This window comes from Besnoitia besnoiti, chromosome II, assembly GCF_002563875.1.
Source record: "Besnoitia besnoiti strain Bb-Ger1 chromosome II, whole genome shotgun sequence".
Lineage (NCBI taxonomy): Eukaryota > Apicomplexa > Conoidasida > Eucoccidiorida > Sarcocystidae > Besnoitia > Besnoitia besnoiti.
In genome coordinates, this window is record NC_042357.1 from 1,620,269 (window position 1) to 1,643,208 (window position 22,940).

General features: G+C 63.9%; 2 protein-coding genes across 2 annotated transcripts; both read right to left on the reverse strand.

Annotated features, from left to right (window-relative positions):
* Positions 1 to 277: 277 nt before the first annotated feature.
* On the reverse strand, positions 278 to 8,542 carry BESB_035850 (uncharacterized protein; the record flags this gene model as incomplete). Its single annotated transcript, XM_029362171.1, has 4 exons — positions 278 to 704; positions 872 to 6,744; positions 7,590 to 7,667; positions 8,498 to 8,542. 4 exons carry the CDS (start codon positions 8,540 to 8,542, stop codon positions 278 to 280), a joined length of 6,423 nt encoding a protein of 2,140 aa, XP_029221136.1.
* A 5,090-nt stretch (positions 8,543 to 13,632) lies between these two features.
* BESB_035860 (uncharacterized protein) lies at positions 13,633 to 21,513 on the reverse strand (the record flags this gene model as incomplete). The annotated part of the gene is made up of 3 exons (XM_029362172.1): positions 13,633 to 20,370; positions 20,729 to 20,799; positions 21,438 to 21,513. 3 exons carry the CDS (start codon positions 21,511 to 21,513, stop codon positions 13,633 to 13,635), a joined length of 6,885 nt encoding a protein of 2,294 aa, XP_029221137.1.
* Positions 21,514 to 22,940: the final 1,427 nt, after the last annotated feature.

Sequence of the window (22,940 nt, forward strand, 5' to 3'; positions counted from 1 at the left end):
AGGCATTTCCCTGTTGACTCGTGGATGGGTTCGGCCCCCGCTTTCCCCGGTGCTGTCTGACGCAGCGGCGTCTTCCGGCGTCGCCCCACATTCATGTATTCGCATTCTTCGCCAGGGTCCTCTGTCTTTCTCTCCCGTCTCCGCTCGTCCGCTGCTTCTCTCCTCCCGCCCCTTTACCCTTCCCCCCGCCTTTCCCCCCCCCCCTCCCCCCCCGTACGCGCATCGCCCTTCCTCCATCCGTGCGCAAGCATGGTCGCGCAGAGCTCTGCGGTGCGCTCTAGTTCTTGTACGCTGCTGCCTTCTCCTCGACACCCGTCGCCAGGGTGACAGAGGAAGAAGCGAAAGAGGTTGCCAAGCTTCCTTCCCGCGTGGAGGCGTCCTCACCTGTCCAGCAGCTCGGACCCCTCGCGTCATTCGGCGGCGAGAAGCAGCCGGAACTACTGCTGCTGTTGATGTCCTCCGTGCTGGCGCCGCCCGCTCCGTCGCCGTAGGCCGCGCCTCCCCGCAGCTCACGGGGCGCGTCCGACTCAGGCGCGTCTCTCGCTGTCGGCAGACTGTCTCCGTCGCTCCTCGCGCGCTTCGCGTCAACGTTTGGCATCGCCCCTTCAAGAGCCGCGGAAAACGCGTCTCTGAGTCTCTTCCGCGTCCCCTCAGGCGATTCGGGTCTGCCCTCTCCCAGCGCCTCCCCCGCCTCCGCCCCGGCGCTGGCGCCCGCGACCCCACAGGCGGCGGGCGACGCGGAGGGCACAGATGCACATGGGTTGCGCGAAGGGCCTGCCGCACTCGGGGACTCTGCCCCCCTGCTGTCTCCTCCCGCGCCCAAGAAAGAGGCCCCGAGCCCCCCCCCCCTCCGCCGACGGTCGCCTCCGACGCGATGGAAGCTTCGCGGCGTCGCGCCGAGGGAGCTGGCATAGCGACGCCGGCGAGGGGCTCGTCCTGAAAGTGTGACCTGTCTTCGCGCGACTGGAGACTGCCTTCGTGCGAACCCGCAACCTGCGGGCGACCTCGCTCTTCTATCGTCCACGCAGGCGTGTGCATCCCCCTGCCTGCAGCGTCGCCTCGCCCATTCGGTGCCGCAGACGACAGCAGCTCCATGGCCGGGTCCCCTGGGGAGCCAGGCGAGCGGGACTCCACGCCTGTCGGGCTTTCCGCGACACGCCGGTGTTTCCATGCACTCATCGGCTCCGGTCTCCCCGGATTCCATTCGTCAGCATTCGATTCTCTCCCTTGACTCCTGTTAAGCGCGCCCCTGCCACTGCACTTCGCCCCTCCTCCCACCTCCTCATTTCCCAACGCAAGCCCGTCAAGCGCGCTCGCGGCCTCCTCGAGACCCAGGCGTCCGCCGCGCTGTCTGTCTTTATCGCTCGGTTTGTGGGCACTCTCTCGGCTGCACAGGCACTGTTGAACGGCGAGCAAAGCAGACGACAGATTGCTTTCCGGCGCTCGACGCTCGGTCCTATCCTCCGGGTCTGCGAATCCCATCCCCCCTGAACTGGGGCCCGTGGACCGCGTCGCCGAGGCGCTACCTGGCGTCTGCAATTTCCGCGGCGGCGCGCCTGGAGGGCCGCCGCGCCCCCCGCCTGGGAAGCCTGCGGCTGTCGCCATCCGCTCTTGCCAAAGGGCCTTCTCACCCTTCTCGAGGAGACGCGACACGGCCGAGAACCCCCCATGGGCCCGCCCTTCCACCGCCTCCAGCGCCAGCTGGGCATTCACGCGAGCCCGGTCGCGTTGCTCGTCGCGCATCTGAACCAGCTTCCGCTCAACCTCGCGCATGTGTGCCGCCCGCCTCTCCTCCTGTCGCTGCAAGAGGAGACGAGTGACCTGTTCAATCAGAGCAGACGCGCACGAGGACCCCGGCGCTGACTTGGCGAGGGGCGGCGACGGAGAAGGCGACCGCGACGACGTGCCGGTCGTCTCGCCCGTCCCGCTCCTCGGCCCCGTTTGGCGGGCTGCCGTAAGCAAGCGCTCCAGCCACGCCTTCACTGGAAGCGAGACTCCTCGTCTGCCGTCCTCGGAGGCGCTCGGCGCGTCGCTCTTGCCAGGCAGCCCCGACGAGGCCGGCAGCTGCGGCGCCGCGGCCTGCGCTGGTGGGTACGGGCTGGACCGCGTCCCGTACCGCGACTTGGCGCCCGCGTGCGGACCGCCGGCTGCTCCAGACGTTTCAGAACCTGAGCTTCTCCGGGCTCCAGATTCAACCGGATCCAGTCGCGGCCGCCAGCGCGAGGAAGTCTCCGGACTGGCGCCCGCCCTCTGTTGGTGCGCTGCGGCCGTGGCGAGCAGGCGCGCGAGGCACTCGAGACTGAGCGGCGTTTTGTCCTTAGGAGAGGCCTCGAAGCCTTCTCCGTCGTCGCCGGGCTCTCCACCGCGCGACGGGCGCCGCCCGGCTCCGCTCTCGCGCTTCGATGCGGCAAGAGCCTCCGCAACGCTAATGAAGAACGGGCGGCCCTTGTCTCCCTGTGGCGCCGGTTGACGCCCATATTCTTCGGGATTCTCCAGATACCGTTTCGCTGTCGCTTCACACAGAGAACCCGCCACCGGCGCCTCTGCGCCCACGGCACCCTCGTCGGACATCCAGGCACCTGCGAGGCGGGACGAGGACCTGCACGGACTGCGGGCGGCAGAGCCCCCAGCGGCTGGGGCCCCTGGACGGGCCTTCCGACGCGCAGCGGCGGCGAGCCCCTCGGGGCGCGTCGGCGACTGGTCTCGCCCGCCCGGGCCGTGAATCATGTGGTGTTCTGGCTCCACAATCAGCTCGCCTTTCCATCGGTCTTCATCTGAAGCGACGGAGCCCCGCCGGCCGTCCCGCGCGGCGTCGCCCGGTGCCGCCGCGTCGCCGTCTCGCCGTGCTGCCCAGCGCAGAGGCGAGTCGCAGCCCGGAAAGAAGTCCTCCGGCTCGATGCGGACCTCGCGGTGAGGCGACAGCGAGTTCTCACCCGTCTCCCTGCCCTCGTCATTGTCGTCCTCTTCCTCGGCGGGGCCCGAGACGCCGTTGGCCTGCTTCTGATCATCGCCCAGCGTCCGAATCCAGGCTCGCGCCTCGCGCCCGTAGTCCCCCCCCATGCGGCCGTCTTTCCGCTCCGTTCGCCCCTTGGGGAGCTTCGCCTTACCGCGTTCTTCCTCGACGCCCAGAACGGGGAGAAGCTGCGGGAAAGAATGCTTGAGGATTTCGTTCTCCAGCATGCGCTCCGCGGTCTTGAGCTGTTTTTTTACAAGTTGCTCCAGGAAGAAGTCTTCGTGTTCATAAATCGACTTCCACCCCCACTGCGATATTTCTCTCAGGAGCTTCAGTGCGGCTTTCTGCTGACGAATCGCAGAATTCGACTGCAAGTTGAAGGTCGTGGGGTCTGGATTTCCCTCGCGGTCCTCCTCCTCCGCAGCCTCCTCCGTCGGCTTCCCGGCTCCGCTCACGTTCTCCTCGCCTTCGTCTCGACCGCTCCGCCCCGCCGCCGCACTTCTTTGGCCCTGGCGCCGGGTCTGGATGCCCGAGCCCCCGGAGCCGAGGCCGCCAGGTCCGCCGACACCCAGACCCAGCCGCGAGGCCCGGTCGCCCACGTTGGCGCAGCCCTCCGGCCCGTTCCCCACCTGTTGGCTGCAGTTGTAGTACTGCTGCGTGTCCTTGTCCTCACTGAGGAAAGGGTCTTTGCAGCTCACGGGAACGCCGTTGCACATCCACGGAGTCTCCTTCTCCTCGTCGCCCCCCGCTCCATTTCCGTATGCGCCGCCGCACCCGCCCCGGCTCGCCCGCGTCGCCGCGCGTGTTGTCATCCGCGTCGTGGGGCCCGAGACCGGGAAGGAGACGCCGCCTCCTCTTGCGCGCGAATTCGACGTGAGCGGCGGCAACCCCGCGGCGCCGACAAAGTCGACCGGGGGCGTGGGAGCTCTCGATTCAGCCCGGCGCTCTGGACTGAGGGGAGGGCTCTCGCCCGCCCTGCTGCTGCCCTGGGAGGCGAAGGCGGACCTGACCAAGTCCGACTCGTCTCCGCGCCTCGTCCTCCAGCTCCCCCCGCCCCCTGTTCTTTGCAGGAGTCGCTTCTTTGCGTCGATGGCGAAGAAATTAGACACGCGCAGCAGCTCCTTCAACGGGTCAGGATGGTCGCGCGCGCCAGCCACCTGACTCTGAACCATGTCATTCAAGATATGCTGGGCGTACACTTGATACACGTTCACCATACCTTCGTCTTTCTTCTCCTCGCCTTCTGCAGCAGCCTTCTCGACCCCGTTCTCCCCCGAGCCGCACTCCACACCCACAGCCCCACCGCCGCCCGTCCTGCGGTGCGGGAGCGACGCAGGGCCTCCGGGCTGGACAGCAGCCTGCTGCGAGCACGAAGTCGGCCTCCACGCCTCCGCCCCAGGGCGCGCGTTCCCGCCACGCGCCCGCTGTGAGCATCGAGAGGAGCCGCCACTGGGAGTGGGCCCCGTCGCGCTTCGGCAGCGCGCGGAAGCGAGTGCTTTCTCGTTTCCCTCGGCAGTACGAAACAACGGCTTCCCACGAGAGCCTCGTGCCGACGCGGCGGCAGCCGCGGCTGCCTGCAGCGCCTCCGATACAGCAATGCCGTTGGCGCTCAGGAAGCGCTGCAGGCGTTGGATTTGCTCGTCTGGGTCCTCGTCCTCAGGCAGCTCCGCGACCGGTTTCTTGTCTTTCCCCGCAGCGCCAGCTGCGGCCTTCGGTCGGCTGGCGCCGGCTGCCCGCCAAACTGCCCCCGGACCGCCGCTCGCCCCCGAAGACGCCCGCTGCGCCCGTCCCCCCGCGACTGCGGCTGCAGGGGCAGGCCGAGGAGACACCGGAGTTGTGGAGAGGGGTGACGACCTCCCCCGCGCGGACTCGGACGCGACGGAAGCTGCGCCAGACGCCGAAGACGCCGAGGCTCCGCGGAGGTTTTCAGTATCGTTCTGGGCCGAAAGCGCGCTCGACTCTGCGTCCCCGCCCGGTGTGCCCTTGACATTTTGTCGTTCTTTGACCTTAAGAGCTACTGCAGCCAGGAGAGCCGCAGTGGATGCGAGGGCAGGCGACGAGGCCGCCTCCGAGGCCGCATGGTGCTGCTCGAGTTTCACTGCCCCTTTCTTCAACGACTGCAAAAGCGTCTCTGCGCTAGAGGCGAGTGCGTCTCGCCTCTCCTCTGCGGACGCGGTCGCGAAATCTGGGGACCGATGCGGACCCCCGGCGCCTGCAGCCCGCCCAGGATCGGCTCGTGAAGCGTTCTCTGACTCCTCGTTCTTGGACCCTCCGCCGCGCAAGAGAGATCCACTCAAGAGCTGCTGGACAGCGTTAGCTACGAGAGAGCGGCCGGGCGGGGGGGCACCGCCCCCCCGCCCAGGCAGCGGCGGCGTCTGAAACGCTTCGTCGTCGCCAGCGTCGGGAGAAGAGGAGGCAGACGATCCCTCCCGTCGCGGATGCGACGCTGCAGCGGACGAAGACGGCAAGGGGAAGGCACTCGAGGGAGGCAGCGACAGAGAACTCGGCTGGTCGCCCTGATGAGACCACGCCCGCTGGGGACGCGGAGACATTTGTGCGCGAGTTTCGCGGGCCAACACAGGCGACATTTTGCTGCTCCGACTGCCTGTTGCAGCCCCATCGACGGCAGATCCCGCTGCCGTCGCGCGAACATCTCTGTCGCCCGGCGCGTGGGGGGGGGGCAGACCGGGGCTCATGTAGGGCGCGGCTCCGCGGCTGGACGCCGACCGGGTCGGTGGGGCGCCAGGCGCCCGCGCGCCGTCTCCGGCGCCCGACTCCAGGGCGCCCACTGGGCGAGCAGGCACGGGAAGAAGGAGAGGAGAGAAGGGCGGATTCGCGCGTGAAGTCCCTCGGCCGCCAGAGGGAACACCCCCGAGCGCTGGCGAGCACGCGCTGCTTGCCACGCTGGCGATATCTGGGGAAGACGCGAAGTCTTCGCCGAGATCTGCGTCGTCGGTGCCGAGGCGCTCGGACTCTGTGGCGCTCCTATCTCTCGGGGCTACGCGGCCGGCAGCAGCCGCCCCGCTCGCCTGAGTGGACCCAGCGCCTCCTCCGCGGAGAGAGACGCTGCTTCTTCTGCTGCTCGACGCACTCCGCAGCTTGGGATTGGTGGCCGTCGCCGGAGAGGCGCACGGCTGCTGCGTCTTTCTGAGGCCGAGCAACGGGGAGGCGGTCGCCCCGCCCGTCTGGGGCTTGCCTCCAATGGAGCCGCGTCTGCTGCCGCCGTCGCCAGGCGCCGGCGACTTGCTCCCGCGCTCTCGCGCGCCCCTGGATCTGTCCACGAGCCCGCGAGGCGCGTCGCAGGTCGCCGCGGCGCTGAGGACGGGGGAGAGCGAGTCCTGAGGCGTCAGGTCAGGGAGCGATGAAGCGCCATCATCTTCTCTGTCGTCCTCGTCGCCGTCGTGGGGGGGGTGCGGGTGCGCCTCGCCGCGAGCGTGGACAGACCCGTCGCTGGGGCCCTGCGCCCCCCCCTCGTCCCCCGAGCCGGTTCTGTCCGCGCTCGGCTTCTTCTGGCGCCAGACGGCGCTGCTCGTAGAGGGCGAGGGATTCGCAGAGGAGCTCGCGGCTGAGACGACCGGCGACCCCCCGCCGTGGTGATACCGCTCGGTCGGCGGATCTACGCAGTTGGGACACGACGAGACGTGCTCCTTGATGCAGTGCGGGTAGCACAAGTTGCAGCACGCCTCCAGAGTCATGGGCGGGTTCTTGATGTCCTCCGGGACGCGGCCGTAATGGTTTATGTAGCGAATCACCGCCCACGCCTTATTCTGCGCGCCCTGGTCGCCATATTTCTGCACACACGCCCCGCGCAGCAAGAGACTCGATCCACGGACGGCTACAACGCTTCTCGAAAGAGACGGCGCTACAACCCCTGCGGCCTCGCCGCACGGCGCGCAAGCATGAGGCACAGCCGCCTCGCACAGTGCGTGCAGATGCAGGCGCCGCGTTTGCGACGCTTATGACCGCGCACGTCATCCTGAGGATGGCGCACAACGGCAGCGAAAAACGATGCGGTCGAGCGAGAAGACCCGTTAACCTAGTAGACACCGCGGGACGTTTCCAAAAGGACACAGCACAGAGACATTCACGTCGCCGCCATGCACACCGGCACACCGCCCGGCACGCCCACGGCTAGAATATACATACTAGAATATACATACACACATATGCGTCGATGCGAGTGCATATATTCTAGTATGTATACTAGTATGTAGAATACATGCTAGAATATACATACTACAATATACATACTACAGTATACATAGAACCTTTTGCACAGACGCGAGTGCATATACAAAAACACCGCTGTCGTTGGGTCGCGAACACGGGACTCGCCACCACGGAGGCGAACTCGCCGGGTGCGTGCCTCGAGATATGCGACGCCCTCCTCACACTCCGGAAGCGGGCTCGATCGGAGGGTGCTGCCCGCTGGGGGTCCTAGAGTCGTTTCTACAAGCAAATCTCCGGAGCACGAGAGCACTGTCGACAGAGATGGGTGTGCGTTGCAGCGCAGCTTCGATCGTGCAGCGACCAACGCAGGAAAACTGCATGGCGCACCAGGGGAGCGTCGCGCCGCCGCCCGAGAGGCGACCCCATGGGTGTGGCTAGGCGCCGAGGGGCCCTTTCGACGGCTTACAATCGATGAGAATGAGACCTGTTTGCGATTGTTTTTCAGTTTCTCTTGCGGGTAAATCCAGTACACGACGCGCCATTCCTGAAGGCAGCGCACCCAGAATTCGATGCACAGAAGGCTTCTCCGCGGCACGAGGCGAACCTGCCCGAACGACGCCGCCCCCCAAAGTCAGCTCTCACTCCCAGCTGCGTGAGAGAGGCGGGAAGCAAGTCTGTTTGGGAGCTGACAGAGAATCAGGAACTATTTCTGCACCTTTCTCGACGGCAGACAGCCGGGCTCGGGCGCCGCTCGTGTCTGAGGCTAGCGGAAAGGGACACGAGAAAGTCGGCAGACTGTCGCACATTGAGGGCAAACGGGCACCTGCTTTCTCGCAGGTCCCTGACACGGAAGCCACAAAATGCAAAACGTTCAGCCTCGTGAGACGAGGCCGACTGGCAGTGCAACGGCGATAGACAGGGTGGCGTTCGCCAGCACCCCACAAACCAGAGGAAGGCGAAAAGTGGCTAGTTGAGAGGTGTAAAGTGTGCAGGAAAGCGGCGAAGCAACATGCGCGTCCGGAGTGCTTGTGTGCAACAGAAAAGCGGAGGAAACGAGGGGAAGCACGACTACAGGAGAGCCCGCCGCCGGGAGGTCTGGCACACGCCAGTACACAACAGACTCTCCTCCGGCGCCTCTCATCGTCCGCGCCACACAGGAATTTTCCGGTGCCTGTGGTGGCGCGAATGGGTGTCTAAGCAACGCAGAGGCCTGCCTCGGCTCGGTTTTGCTGAAGGGAGACGTCGCCGGATATCGGTGCAGAAAACCCTACACCATCGGCGACCCTAACGCCTCTCTCCCTGTCTTTGCCGCCACCAGGAGGAGGGAGCTGGACAGAAAAAGAATGCGTTCGGTAGCATCAGCGAAGCACATACCTCCTTCGCGCCAGGCTTATAGACGCGTTCACTCTTTGCCCTCATATTTGAAATGGAAAAACGGTCCAGGAAAGAGAGAAAAAACGGCGAGAAAAGATCTGTCCGGCGAGACGACGCTAGAGCCGCCAGAAGACGGAACTCGCGAAGGAAGTCTCTGCGCTCGCGCTCTCGCTCTCTCTGCTGCAATCTCTCCGTTCAGCAGGACAGATCGTTACCCCCGGCGACCGCTCTCTGCTGCTCTCCTTCGCGCCGCCACGCCGCGGCGGCGCAGACGCTCGGCGACCGTAGCGAGGCCGAGAGTGCTGGACTCTCGCGCCCGCTCTAGCCTGTCACTCTGCTGCTCCGTCTCCCTCGCGCGGACACACAGCAGAAGGACGCGCAGACAACGACCCGCAGCAAACCGGAACGCAGCTCGCGGCATTTGGCGCGCCGAAACGAGGCAGGGAGCAGCTGGGGATTCACAGAAATCCCTTTCGCGTTCGCCGGGAACGACGAAACGGAGGGCCGAATCCGCCGACGCCAAAAAGACGAACGCCGTCCACGGAAAAGACTCTCTCGCAACAGGTATCCGGAGACGCGCGCGCTCGCCAGCGCGAGCTGGGAGAAAAGTGGCAAGTCGAGGACAGATGCAGGGAAACCAGAAAATACACCCTCGGAGAGAAAACAGGACTACGGCTGTCCTGCGCACGTGAGGAGGGGCGAGGCGCGGCGATGCGAGGCACCGCAGAAAAGGCCGCCTCTCTTCTAGAGGAGAGAGAGCTCTAGTGCAAGACGTGAGGGAGGGCGGGAAGGCAGGGGGGAGGGGGGCGGACGGCAGCCCACGACGAGCACGGTACTAGGCAAAATCGCGGAAAGCTGCAACTCCGGCTGCGCCCTTCCTCTGACGTGCTGCCGCCTCGCTCCAGACTCGCTGAACTTTTCCTTCCACGTCGGCAAGAAGACCACGCGACTTGGACTGAAAGGGGGGAAGGAAAACGCCGTCGCCCAAAGGGCTCAACCGAGCGCTCGCCGGCAGATGATGCGGTGCGCTCATGTCCACTGCGCAGGGGGCACTGGACTGGAAGCGCCGGGGTTTCGAGATAGCGACCTGAAACGCGCGACAGAACGCCGGTCTACAGAATCCGCAGAGTCCGCCCGGTTTTCACGGCTGTCCTCAGTCCAAGCTACCTCGCTATTCCGCTCCGCACGTTCCGCGTACGCGCCCCCCCCCCCCGTTTTGCAACGCAACTACTACTACTACACTGAGATTTGTGCGCTGCTCAGATCCCAGCCGCGGTGGTGACCGCCTACTGCGCCCCTCATGCACGCGCACAAATGGCAGCGCGCCCGACACCGGTGCCGCGCCGGGACCGCAGGGTCGCCGAACAAAAAAACTCCGGATTCCGTCCTCAGGCTCGCGAGGCGAATATGTGCGGTTTCGTGGAGCGTCCAGTCGTCCTCACGCGTCAGGAAGACGCTGGAGCTCCACTCCAGCAGTCGGCTCTCCGCACGGCGGCCGCCTCGGGATCCGACGAAGAGCAACACCCGCCGCCAAGATGCTCGGCGGGTGGCTCACTTCGTCCTCACAGAAAAAAGATTCCACAAAAAGACGGCTGAGTCAAGACGCCACTCTCGCTACTAGACAAATACGACACACTCCCGGGATCGAACCCGGGTTGCCTCGCGTTCGTGTGACCTGGCGCCCTCGATGTACAATACAGCTGCTGGCGCCTCTCGTCGTCTGTCGCCAAAATTCCGCACGCGATTTCCTTTCCGGATGTTTCGATAAGTTGGGGGCAGTTCCCTTGTCACTTCCCAAAGAGGGGACTCAGAAAACGCCCAGGAAACGTGTGTGGCGGAGCTGCCCTCGAAGGAGAGGAGTCGCGCCGGCACACGTAGGAGGGAGGCCTTCGCACGACACACACAAGCCGCCGCGTTCGAACGATTTTCACGGTGGACGCCGCGGGAAAGGTGCGTCGGCGCAGAGATCCAAATGCCTTTGCACGCCAGGAAATAAAAAAACATGAAACCGAAACCGCTGGCGCAGTAGAAGTACTGTGCCGCAAGTTTCGGTTCTTCGGCTCAACCGACGCAATGGCTGCCTGCGTCTCAAACAGGGAGACCGGGAAACGTGCCGAAGCCTGGCGTCGCGTCGATTTTTCGTCAGATCGGAACGAGTTCAAAAGAAGTCTACTAAATACGTTTTAGCCGTTTAGAAGACACGCAACGGATGCTCTGCATAGGGACTGAGCGGGCTGGAAAGCTTCCCAGGGCAGGTAGGCGGGCAAGCGTTTACGGAGACACACCCCGGTTGAGGTCACCTCAGAGATCCGCACACAGGGCGCGAGCTCACCGGCGGCGACCCGCGCTCGTTGATTTTTGTCTCCAGCTTTATTTTCGAGGGGCCCGCCGTGTGCTATGTGTGTTGATGGCTGTGGTCTTCCCCTAAACGGGGTCTGATGTCTCAAGCGCCACGCTAGCCAGAACGGTCAAGATCTGCGCCAGTCGATGGGCACTCGAAAGCACGCTCCTCCTCGTGACCAGACGGAGCTCCGGAATAAGGAGAGAACAGCGCGATATGTCACATTTGAAGGAGCTAGACGGGAAGGAAGGGGACTCACAGCCCGCACAGAAGACAGTTATCCTTCGGATTCCGTCCCGACGTATGAGGTCTTATCCAAACAGGCGCTCAAGTTCGGGGTCCTCCGCACATGGCACGTCGTGCGGTGAAAGAAGGAGTAAAAGCCGAGGCGGAATAGACGAGGTGCAACACGTCGAAAAATAACGACTTGGGGGTTGAAAGACAGTCCAAAACTGGCGATGCAGCAGTGACCCCCGGCAGCCGCACTCGGTAAAGCGAAAGATACAGGTTGAACGCGGCGACGCGACGGGTTGACAGCGGGCACGCCACAGAGAAGACTCAGTGCTGAGATGTTTAGAAAAAACGGGTATCAGAAAGAGGCTCCCCTCAGCGTTTCTTCGCTCTCGGCTGGTCGATCGACCCTTTTCAGTGAGCACACTGTATCATAGTCTAGATGCATCCGCGGCCACGCCGTCTGACAGCGGAGAGGCGGGGCGAACAGCTTCTGACGGAGAGTTGTTGTGCAGGATGTAGCAGGCATATATGCTGTTCATGAGAACTACTCGGAAGGGACGAACTCAAGAAGCTGTCGAACATAAAACATATAAAGACCCCACTAGTCGCTTGGGCGGGCTGCCAAACACACGCGTCGAGCTAGCGATCCGGAGGCCCTCGCTCACCGCTCAGCAGACGGTCAGACACTGCCGCACGACTGGTGAACTGTGTGTCGAATGGCTTCTTCGTATAGCTGACTGGAGTGGCCTGCGGCAGAATGGGCAGCCCTGGCTATGGTCACGAAGGCTCGAGGGCAACGTGCGCCAGCTCTTCAGAGGCCCTTCAGGGAAGCAAAACTCAGGCGACGCACGAGAGACAACACGAAATCCACTTGGCACACAGACTTCTCAGCTCCACCGGTCGCGACCCTCGTCAGCCAGTCGTCCAACATTGTCCAGTGATGGTGCCCGGCGGAATCAGAACAGAACTCAGACGTCGTTTCAAACTAAACAGCAGTGGGGAGGTGGGGAGATGCCGACCAGAGTGGATCAGATGGGACATCTGGTTTAGGGGCCTGTTTCTGTGGTTGCGTAGCGCGGGTATGCGCTATGCGGAGACGGGTAAAAAGATGCGGGACTCTGCACATGTTCAGGCTTGGGCTGTCCACGCCATGGCACAAACCCGAAAAACGGGCGCCGAGTTGACGCTTCTGTTTTTTTCCACAGCCTGTCCACCAGCGACACAGCAGCAGACACGACTGTACTGGCCTCCTTCACGGCTGGACGCTATACCTAGGGTGTTTACTGTCGAATTCAACTAAGACTGCTCGCACGCGTCGCCCGAACCTGCCTTTGGGGAGACGAAGACGGGTCTTAAATTTTGCAGAGGTGATTTGTGGTGCTTCAAGTCTCCCTCTCGCGTCGGGCTTCCCTGCACGCCAGGCGGATAGCCGCCTTTTTGCAGTTGCTGAAAGCAGGCCTCCCTAGGAGAACGTGCGGGGTTAGCCGCTTGAATGAGCAAGCCCTCAGAAAACTGAAAGCACATGAAGGCAGCGGGACAGAAAGACCGCCGCTTGACGACTAGAATCCCCTTGTGTGACACCACGTCATTCAGTGAGAACACTGCGAGGTTGCGAACGTGACTTAATGCGTGTGCATTACAGACACTCGTGGCCTCCGGGACGCGCCTATTCGTCAGGCATCGGCTGCAGTGCGCGGAAACGGCAAGAAGCATTGCCGTCTCCTCTCGAGCGTTGCGACACAACTGATCAGAGAGCACCACAGTCGTAATATGCCGGCGAAAGTGTTGCGGTGTAGGTGTCAGGATAGTCGGTTCATTCTGCTTCAGGCTTGAACCAGAATCCCGAAGAAACGCTACACTCTGAAGCAATGCATTCCACTTCAGGGGCGAGTGCGCCCTTCCTGTTTCCACGTCCCCTCTACATCGATTGCTGCTTGGCAACAGCCGAAGAAGGCACCATCGCATGCTGTAAGCGGCGAGCTTTCGAGTCTGTGCTCGGCTACCTGGCATCAACAATTAGCTTCTGACAGTCGATGCCTCTGCGTCCGCAGTTCGCACATGAGCGTTTTCGAGATAGAAAGGGTGTCTTCAAGCCAGTCAATTGTAACTGAGAGGCTAAACAACAAACCAGTGCGCGGAGAACCTTGGCGGCTCATGCGGTGTGAAGCGCGGGATGGCGGCAGCCTCCGCCGTAGAGGCCGCCGTCGCTTTGCCGGCATCGATCGCATCAATCGTGCTGCCAAAGAGGCTCGCAGACAACCGGGAACACAGGCGCGCATGTATCAATCAGCCAGCTGAATCGTCCCCCCGCAGGGGGGGAGTCAGATTAATTTCTCTTAAAACACGCGACAGCCAGCAGACGCGTGCACACGCCCAGCTCTCCGCAGTCGCTGTGTCTCGCTCTGTGCGAGTCCCGACGCGTGCATCTGCGAAAATTGCGCAGAGAACAGAATGGAGGCATCGAGAGCCTCACACATGTTTCGACAGTTCGCGCCGAATGTGCAGGTGTTCACCAGTGCGCGCGTGCGTCTGTGCATTTCTTTGACAGCTGCGCATTCCATCACTTGCCCAGCATGGTTTTGCCTTTCAGCCGCTTAAGGGCTCGAAGTTTTTCGATGAAGCTCAAACCCCCGTTCGCAGGCTTGGCTTCCAGCAGCAGCTCGAGAAGATAGGCGTCGCCCCCCAGGTGAAGATGCAGCGTATCACCCCCTCGCCCTCTCCTCCCCGCCTCGTCTGCTCTTGCGAGTTCTCTCTGTCGCCCCGGTTCCTCCGCTCCCTCGAGTTCGTGGGCGACTGTCTCCTGTCGATCCGAATCGGTCACCTGGCCTCTCGCCTCGCTTGCTCGCAACTCTCCATCTCGCCTCTGGGCCTCCATGCGAAGCTCTCGCTCACATGCATGTGTTTGTGCCTCTGCGTTTGCTGCCTTGCTTTCTGCAGACGAGGTGTCGCTTCCAGCTGCCGGCGACCACGCCCCACCACGAGTCTTCGCAGAAAGCATCGGCAGGCCGCTGTCTTCCACGTGCTGCGGACTTCCCTCGCCGCCTGCCGCCTCGTGGGGATTCCCACGGAGTCTCGGATTCGGCTCTTCTTCTGCTCGTCGGTCCTCACTGGAACCCCTTTTTCTCGCTTCCCCGCTCTCATGCGTGATTTCATCTGCCCCGCGCGCGCGCTGCGGCGGCGTTGGAACGCAGAGGGAAGCAGAGGCGGCCGACGCGCTGCTTCGGCGCCGCGCTCGTCTGCGTTCTTCCTCTCGCTCTCTTCGGGCGAGCAGCCGCCGAAATCGTCGCCAGGCGTCGGTCGCTCGCAGTCGCCTCGCGGCTTCTGAATCTGTGGAACCGAGGGGGTGAGTCTCAGGTCTCCGCCTGCTGTCAGTCGCTCCTTCGGTCTTCTCACCCGCCTCCACCGGCGACGCATGATTCGCATGCGCGCGGCCGGGTCGCCCTGCGTCGTCTCTGCAGACAAATTCGCTCTTGACACGGCATGCCGCGGTCCTGCAGATTTCACCTGCCTCTCGTCTTCGGTTCTGCTTCGCTCTACTCCCTCTCGCCGCAAGCCATTTGGGCACGCTGAGTTCTCCGCTGCTCACCGCTCCTCGTGCACCAAGCTCCTCAGCGCTCAGCGACGATGAGCTAAACGCCTCGCTACTGTCGTCCTCGCTGCTCCCGTATGGACTGATGCTTCGCGACGCGCTGGCGCCTTCGTGATCGGAACCGGAGACGCTTCCTCCTTTGTTTCGTACATCTGGCGACGGCAGGGCGCGCACCCACCTGTCCCTTCTGTCCCTCACTCTCTCCCGCCGCTGTCTCTCGCAGTTCTCTTTCCCTGCTGCGTTTCGACGTCTCTCGACACTAGGCGAGGGGCTGTGGTCCCCGCCTGAGGACGCCTGCGACGCAGAGAGACTACGCGAAAAGCGCCCTCTGCCGCGACTGCGGCGCCTGCCGTAAAGGTAGGCCTCTGCTCGCTCGTCGTCTGTTGCGCTGCTAGTGCAACTCGCGTCTCCGGTGCCTGCAAGCCCCGCGCAGGCCTGGCCGCGCCGAGTTCGCCTCCTCTGTCGGCTCCATTGCGCTCCGCGCCCGCCGTCTGTTCGTTCTGCCTCGCCTGCGGAGGAAACCGACAGTGCCCTCAGGTCCTCGGAAAGACTCGAGAGAGAGGAGCGCGAATCAGCGCCAGAGAGAGAAGACGACAGCGGAGACAGATCCGCGCGACGCGCAAGCGCTGTCGCCTCTGGGTGTGTGTTTGCTCTTCTCCTCTCTCCGCGCAGAGTCTTGATGAAGGCCTCACCGAAGGCGCCGAGTAGGTCAGGAAGCGAGAAGCCTGAGCGAGCGGCCTCCGCTTGAAACTGCGCATACAGAAAAGTCAAGCTTTCATTCAGCTGCTTCCTCCTCTCTCCCGGCTCCGCATGACCTGGAGACAAACGCTCGGTTCTTCTCATCACTTCCGAGTCGCCCTTAGACCGACTCGCCTCCGCGCGCAAAGTGAACGCATCTCGCTGCTCGCTGTGTCGCTCCTCTGCCTCGTCAGCGACGCCCCTCCTCCTCCCGTCTCCACGCTCGCTCAGTTGGCATCGAAGAGACGCCCGCGGCGGCTGTGCCGCATTTCTCCTTGTCTCTCCGTTGTCTGCCTCTACGCTGCCTTCTCGCCGGCTCCTTCGTTGCGGAGGGACTGCGTGTCCAGTCGCCCGCGTCGCCCGTTCTCTCCCGCGTGCCTCTCGGCGCGTCGCTGCTTCTGGGCTCGGAGACAGCGCCGACGAAGGCCGAACGGAGCCGGGCGACACAGGCATAGAGGCGAGAGGAGGATTCAGTGAGGCGAGAGAGGCATACGGGGCGCTGAGAGCGAGCGACCCGTTGGGCGCCTGAGCGATCAGCGACGGGGGGGGGGGCAGCGGCGGCGCGAAGCAAACGGATGAGGAGGAGGGAGAAAACCAAGGTGAAAACGCAGATGCGGCGGAAAGGGACGCAGAAACAGAAGACGCGGCGGAGCCGGAGGGGCGCGCCGACGAGATAGTCGAAGCGGAGATAGGGCTGTCGGGTCGCGATCGTGGCAGTGAGTCCTCAGGCACGTCTCTGTCTGGCGCACTCGCTGAGACCACTCTTTCTTCTTCGAGTTCGCGGCGCCGAATCGCCAAGCGAGGAGGAAGGGGAAGATGTGACGGCAACTCACCTGTCTTGCCCCGCGCGTCTCCTCTCTCCGCTCTCTCGCCCTTCGTGTGGGTAGGTCGCGCATGTACGGCAGCAGGGTGGCGCCTCGGTTTTTCTTCCGGCGACCGTTCTCCGCCCTCCTTCCTTGTCTCGCCTCCGCGCCCTCCGCCACCGTTCGCCCTTCCATCTGTGCCCTGGGTCAGAGCCTCATCTCCAGTCTGCGCTGGAGTCGTCTTCATGCTGTGCGCAGCGTGTAGAAGCCCTGCGACAGGACACGAAGAAGGCGAGACGCCGACAGGGGAAGGGGGAGAGGCCGACGACGAGGCGGAGGAGACGCATGAGGAGAGCTTGCGGGCTGGAGGAGAGAACTCGATGATTTCTCCTTCCTCCGCCTCCAGCTGCAAGGCCTCGCGGCGTCGCTGGTACTCCGCGGGGATGAGGAGCGGGCTCGACGCAGGGAGCTTGCGCAAGCTGAAGCAGATGCGAGTCTTCTTCGGCGGATGAAGGGTATCAGGAGCAGCGAGGAGAGGCGGACAAGCAGACGAGGCAGGGCAGGAATGCGAGGACGTAGACAAGGAAGGGGCCTGCAGCGAAGCGTCGGCCAAGGGCGAGGCGACAGCACAGGGCGAAGGCCCGCCACAGGGTTGATTCCCACAAGACGATGGAGGAAACTGCTGACGAACGCCGCGAGCCAAGAGACCGGAGGGGCTAACCTCCCGGTGAAGACGCGAAGCCGAGGCAGCAGCAGACGACGCAGCGATGGGCGCGGAAGAAAAAGCAGAAAGGGGCTCTGAAGACCGAGAACAAGAATTGGCGGCGCCTTCCCCGCCAGAAATCAGCGGCAGGGGGGGTGGCGTGGAACCCGCGCACCCTGTAGTCTGCTGCGCTGCACCTTGCGCATCTGCGGGAGAGGGCGCGGATGAAGACACCGGATAGGCACTCGTCGGAGAGGCCGCCAGATCGCGTTCTCTCACGGTTGGCGCCTCCCTCGCAGCGTGTCCCCTCTCAACGACCTCCTCTTCTTCGAGGTCTACGACTACAACGCTCTCAGCTCCACTCGCTCGGAGCACGCCGGAAGTTTGCCGCCGAGTCTGTCTCCCCTCTCCTCCCCTGTCCCTCCGCGCGCTTGAGACATGCGCATCTCGCCTGTCTCGGATTCGGCCCCTGTCGGAGACGCCGCCCCTCTCGTCTGCGGCGTCCCTTCCGGAGCCCACCCGCGCGGTCGACGCGCCGCGGAGGCGCTGAAGGGTCTCCAAGGCTCGGTCAAACGAGAGGTCGCCGACCCCACTTCCCGCAAATTCCGTAGGCTGTCGTCGGCACGACGGAGAGCCGACGGAGGGAGAAGGCGAACTTCCGTCGCGGAAAGAAAGCCGCGGCTGGCGGCCGATCCACGCAGAGTGACGCTCGCCCGAGGCGACTCGTGGTCTCTCACAGAAGGCCGGGGGGGACGGCACCACCGGGGGCGGCTGGGGTGAAGGGGTCCCTGGAGAAGGAGATCGAGGCGCGAGGGGCTCGCCAGAGAGCGAAGACGCGGCGAGAGACCCACAAGGTTGAGAGAAAGACGCCGAAGGAGCCGGCGGTGGGCTGGGCGCCGCTGACCTCGCGGGCCTCACAGCGCCTGAAGTCCGCGCAGGTGTGGTGTACGGACAGAACGACGCAGAGTACGAATAAGGGAGCGCGGAGGAAGGCGACTGAGAAGACAAGGAATGCGCGGACCCAGACGCGGACGTCTTCGAGGACGCACAGGGCAGCGGAGGCGAGCCCCCGAGAGTGGAGGGAGGCTGGGGACAGGCCTCCACAGGGGCGACCGGGGAAGAGAATCGCGCTAGAGGAGAGAGCGCCAGGGGACAGGCACTGAGTCGGTTCCGCAGCCTCTGCAGCAGATGTTCCTTCGTCGCGATCAGGTGCTGTTGGAGACTGGAGACGTCCTGCAGCAAAATAGGAGACGAAGACTTTTCACCGCTGGCGGCACCCGAGGAAGCAGAGCAGCACAAAGGCGGCAAGCGAGTGCGGAGCGCTGCCTCGCGCGCTTCGCCCCTTGCGTCTTGTTCAGTCGGGTCGCTAGAGTGCAAGGCGGCGGGGAGAGTGGGCGCAGCTGGCGGCAGAAGACGAGGTGAGCGAAAAGAAGAGGGAAACACGCAAAGCGCAGGGCAGGGCACGGCAGCCGTCGAGGGCTTTCCTCTGTCGTCGTCGTGCTCCTTCTCTCTCTTGGACAGCACGGCCTGTCCTACATGCCGAGAGTCGCGCCGAAGGGACGCGTGAGGTGCTGAGTTCGCTCCGTCACTTTGAGTCAGTCTCGCCGTGTCGCCGCCTTCTGTCGCCTTCGCGCCTTCGTCTCTCCCTGCAGCTTGCCCCGTGTCTCTGTCAGGAGGTCGGTCGCTCTCTATCGCGCGGTCACGACTGGCTTGCCTAGTCTTCTCCGAGCGTGTGTTGGCCTGTCGCTCTCTCCGCTTGTCTTCGTCGCCATCGCCACGTGCTTCCTTGTCTCCTTCTTGAGCCGTCGCCTTTTCGACGTTTTTCTCTCCCTCGCCCTTCGTCCGTCCTGCCAGGGGCCCTCTCTCCGCTTCGTGCGCGGCTCGGGGCGGCGACGCGCGCGTAGACGAGGCGGGACTAAGCCCTGGGAGCTCTTTCCCGGAGTGAGCTGAAACGGCGTCCTCTCTCTGCGCAGCGAGAGCCGCGGCCTGCGCGGCCGAACCCGCTGGGGACGCTGCACAGGCGCTGACGCATCTCTCCCGTTTGACAAAGATGGCAATTTGAAGACGCGGCCGTTTCCGCGCGGAGACTCCCCGCGTCAGGGCGGCGCCCTCCGCGTCGTTGCTCGGATCTGCGCATTCCTCTTGTCTCTCTCCTCGGTCCTCTCCGACTTCCTCGCCTTGTCGCTGATTGCTGCATTCGTCCCTTCCGCCTTCCCCATTTGGCGTGATTTTTTCTCGCTTCACGCATACCTTTTGGTCGTGCCTCCTCTTCCGCTTTCCGTGGCCTCTCCGTGGCTCCGCTGCATCGTTCGTCGGAGCCGCTTCGTCTTCTCGCTCGCCGCTTTCTCTCCTGTTCTTGTCCCCAGCTTGCGCGCCCGCTGCGGAGGTCTCTCGGCCTTCCTCGCGTGCGTGCGTCTGCGGCGCCTCGTCTGCTGAGGCCTCGCAGCGCTCGCCAGGCGCGTTTCCTTCCGCCGAGCTCTCCCTGCACCTCGCTTCCCCTTGCACAGCAGATCCCCCGCCAGCCGCCGGCGCGCTGCTGTGCGCGTCGTTCGGCTGCGTCGACTCGGCGTCCCGAGGAGGGGCTTCCCGCGCCGCTGTCTCCTGTTTCTCTCCGAGGCCACTGCGGCGCTCTCTTCGCCGCGAGGTCGCCTTCTCCCTCTCGGCTGGATCCCCGCTTCTTTTCTTTTTGACGCGCCTCAATTTTGGGGCGGCCGCGCGAGAGGCCTGCGACGGGCTGGAAGGCACCGGAGACGAGGAGGAGAGTGGCGTGGAAAACACCAGAAACGCCGCAGCAGGAGACGACGCCACGGGAGTTGAGGCGGAGGAAGAAGACGACGCGCAGGCGGCCACGGAAGGAGCGGAGCAAGTGCTAGAAGAAGAAAAGGAGGGCAGCGACAGGGAGGACGAGGGAGACGAAAACAGAGCTGGAGAAGAGTAGCTACAGGGCGAGAAAAAAAAGAGAGAAGCCGACGCTGAAGCGGAGGCAGCCTCTGAAGCTGGCGAAGCAGACGAGGGAGACGCCGCCGGACGCGAGGAGGAGGACGAGGACAGCGGCGGAACTGCGGGCAGTCCTCGCGCGAGGCGCGACGATCGACGGAGGCCCGCCGAGGAGGAAGAAGAGGAGGGGGAGGAAGCGGAGGCAGGAGACGAGGAGGTCGCATGCAAAGGAGGCCTGACGAGTGCCGGAGCCGCGTGAGACTGCGAGGACGACAACCACCCCCCCGGGGACGCGCTGGCCTCCGAGAAGGGAGGCCAGGAGGCATCCTGAGAGGAGGGCAAGCCGCGGGAGCCTGCTCGCTTCAGCGACTCTTCAGACACCTTGGGGGCAGCCTGTCTCCCGCTTGCCCCAGGTTTTTTCTCATTCGGCGCCTTCGCGTCGGCTGGCGTCTTGTTGGGTTGCATTCGGCGTCGGTTTTTCGCCATCTTCTGCGTCCTCTCGTCCCCAACCTCGAGGCGCCTGGCTGCCTGGGAACGCGAAGGCCTCGTGGAGAGCGCGCCTTGTTCGAGGACGCCGGCGCGCGCGAGGGCCTCTCAGCGTCCAGCCGAGCCCCGCCGCCGCACGCAGCGCTCTCCAGCATGCACTCTAACCGCCAGGCAGCTTCAGCTGTGGTAACCGGTCAGCGTGCGCGGCGCTGCGCACTGGTGAGAAGACGAGAAGAAGGAGACGAAGAGGAGGAGACAAAGGGGTGAAGGGACACCTCGACGCGGGAGGGCGTGCGAGGAACGAGACTGTGTGCGAGGAGACGCCTCAATCGGCAGCGGAGGAAGAGACGGCGGGTGGAAGGGGGGGGTCCCGGCGTCCCTACCGCAGGCTGTCTCTCACCGCGCCCTCGACAAGAAGAGGCTCGCCCGCCCGCAAGCCCTCGAAGTAGAAAGGCGGAAATCGCGGGACAGCTGTCAGACTCGCGAGAAAAGGGGGAGTGCGCCTCGCAGAGCAGACGAGCGCAGGGAGAAGTGGACTACACGTTCCTCTGCTGCCGCGCATGACGACGACGCGCAGCGACGCGCAGAGCCAGGGGGCTAGGAGTCGCGGAAACGATGAAGAGCGGCTAGAATCGCACTAGAGTCAGGCAGCGGGTCTGCGAGGTGCACTTCGAAGAAGTGAAAAAACCTGGAAGGCGCCGAAAGGCACTACCCGGCGTTCAGAAAAGAGCCGCATCTGGCTGAGGACGGCCTGACCTTCGCCGCGCATGAAAACCGCCCCAAGAGAGCCGCGGCCTGCCCGTTCTCGAACGGAGACAAGACGTGAACGGGTGCGGAAGGCGGAAGCCGAGAAAATGTGCACAAAAAGAGGCGGGGAGACTCCGAAACACAAAAAAGGACGCGGGTCACCTCCCAGCAGCCAGCGCCCTCCCTCCTCGAACATGGCCTTCCGCGCGCGCAAGACGTGCAGAGCGCGCGCGTGAATTGCCGCTGAGAGACCTGAAATAAACGAGTGCTGCAGTCTCCATCGAAGCATGCAGTGCGCGCGTCCAGAGGCCATTGTGTCTCCTCTACCCCCCCCCCCCCGCTGCAAGAAGGCTGCAATTTACCGTCGCCGTTCGCCCGGTCCTCGCTTCGAAACTGCGCAGCGGCAGCCATAACATCAGCCGACACGTCGCCTCCCATTCGCGTGTCGATAGCGGAAATGCACTCGTGTGAGTCGGCGCAAAAGCACATGCCGACACCTTCCGCGCTAGGGTTTAGCGTTTGTTCGCCTAAACGGGAACGATTCCTCGCGTCCGTCGCATTCTCTGGGCCGCACGTCCGCTCTTCTGGATGCCTGTGTTGTCCTCTCTCCTCGCGGCGGCTCCATACGCTTCGGCACACCCGCTGTCCCTCTCCCTCTCTCGCCGTTTGTCCGCAGCTGTCCTCCGCACCACGACTGCCTGACCCCGGGAGGGCTTCCAAGCGGTTTTACCTCCGAGAAAGAGCTCGAAGGAGTCCTGGCGGTTCGCTTCAGCAGACTGGAAAATGTCAATCACAGTGTAGAGGGTCGCCTACCGTGTTACCTAGAAGCGTAGCGCTGAGAGGCTGGAATGTGTACCCGCGCTGGATAGATCGGGAAGTAGCAGGGCGACAACAGCAGGGAGTTTGCCAGTCAGTTTGCCAGATTACGAGACGCGTGCGCCGTGCGATAGCTAGAGTTCAGCGAGAAATGCAGACTCGGGTGCTTCGGCGACGCGACAGCTGCCGCAAGTCTCTCTCGCGAGGGTGGCGCGCATCAGCAAGGCTCGAAACGGGCTCGCCCCGCGGGAAATGCGCGTTTGGTGCAGTTGCAAGTTTCTTCCACTCTTCAGCTTCGCGGACCGTGCATCAGCATGTGGCATTGTCTCCTCTGCAGTCTCCAGTACCCCGCGTGCCGCCACGGCAGACCCAGTCCAACACGCTATTAGCAAGTTCGGCTGCCGTACCACCCGCGCCTGTTGTTTTTCGGCATCCAAACGACGCGTGCATCTACCAGTCGAGCTGATAACCTGTCTAGCGCACGCGTATATCTCCTATTCGGCCAGGCTACCTGCTCGTCGCCCCTCCCCCCGCCCATCCTCCCTTCTCTACGCCGGTCATGATTACGGTATCTGCTGGCTGGCGTCCCTAGCAGTGAGCGAATACGAGCCATATCCGCCTGCCATCCCGTTCCTGTGGGTCTACTCTCGTGTTCGGGCTGCACCTACGTAAAACAAGCTGAAGCAGCGGGGGGGCAGGGGGATCGGGGCGGACCCGGCGTCCCATGCGGTCGCTCTCGCATGCGGCTGGTCGCCGCTGCAGTCTCTGCCGGAGCGACGCAGAGGGAGACGAAATCACGCAGATCTTTGCAAGGCGTGTGCGGCAGACAACTTCGCCGCAGCAAATGAAGTACCTGCTGAACGTCGGTGCGGGGGGAAAAGTGGGGCGCCCACCGACCCATGGAACCACGAGTGTATATGTGCACTTACACACATACGGCCCCCCCTGACCCCCCCCTGGCCCCAGGGCAGGCAGACACCTGGACCGGTGAACACACACCCAGAGCAGGCGGAAAGGCATTTGAAAAGTCAGGAAGAAGAAGAGACGTG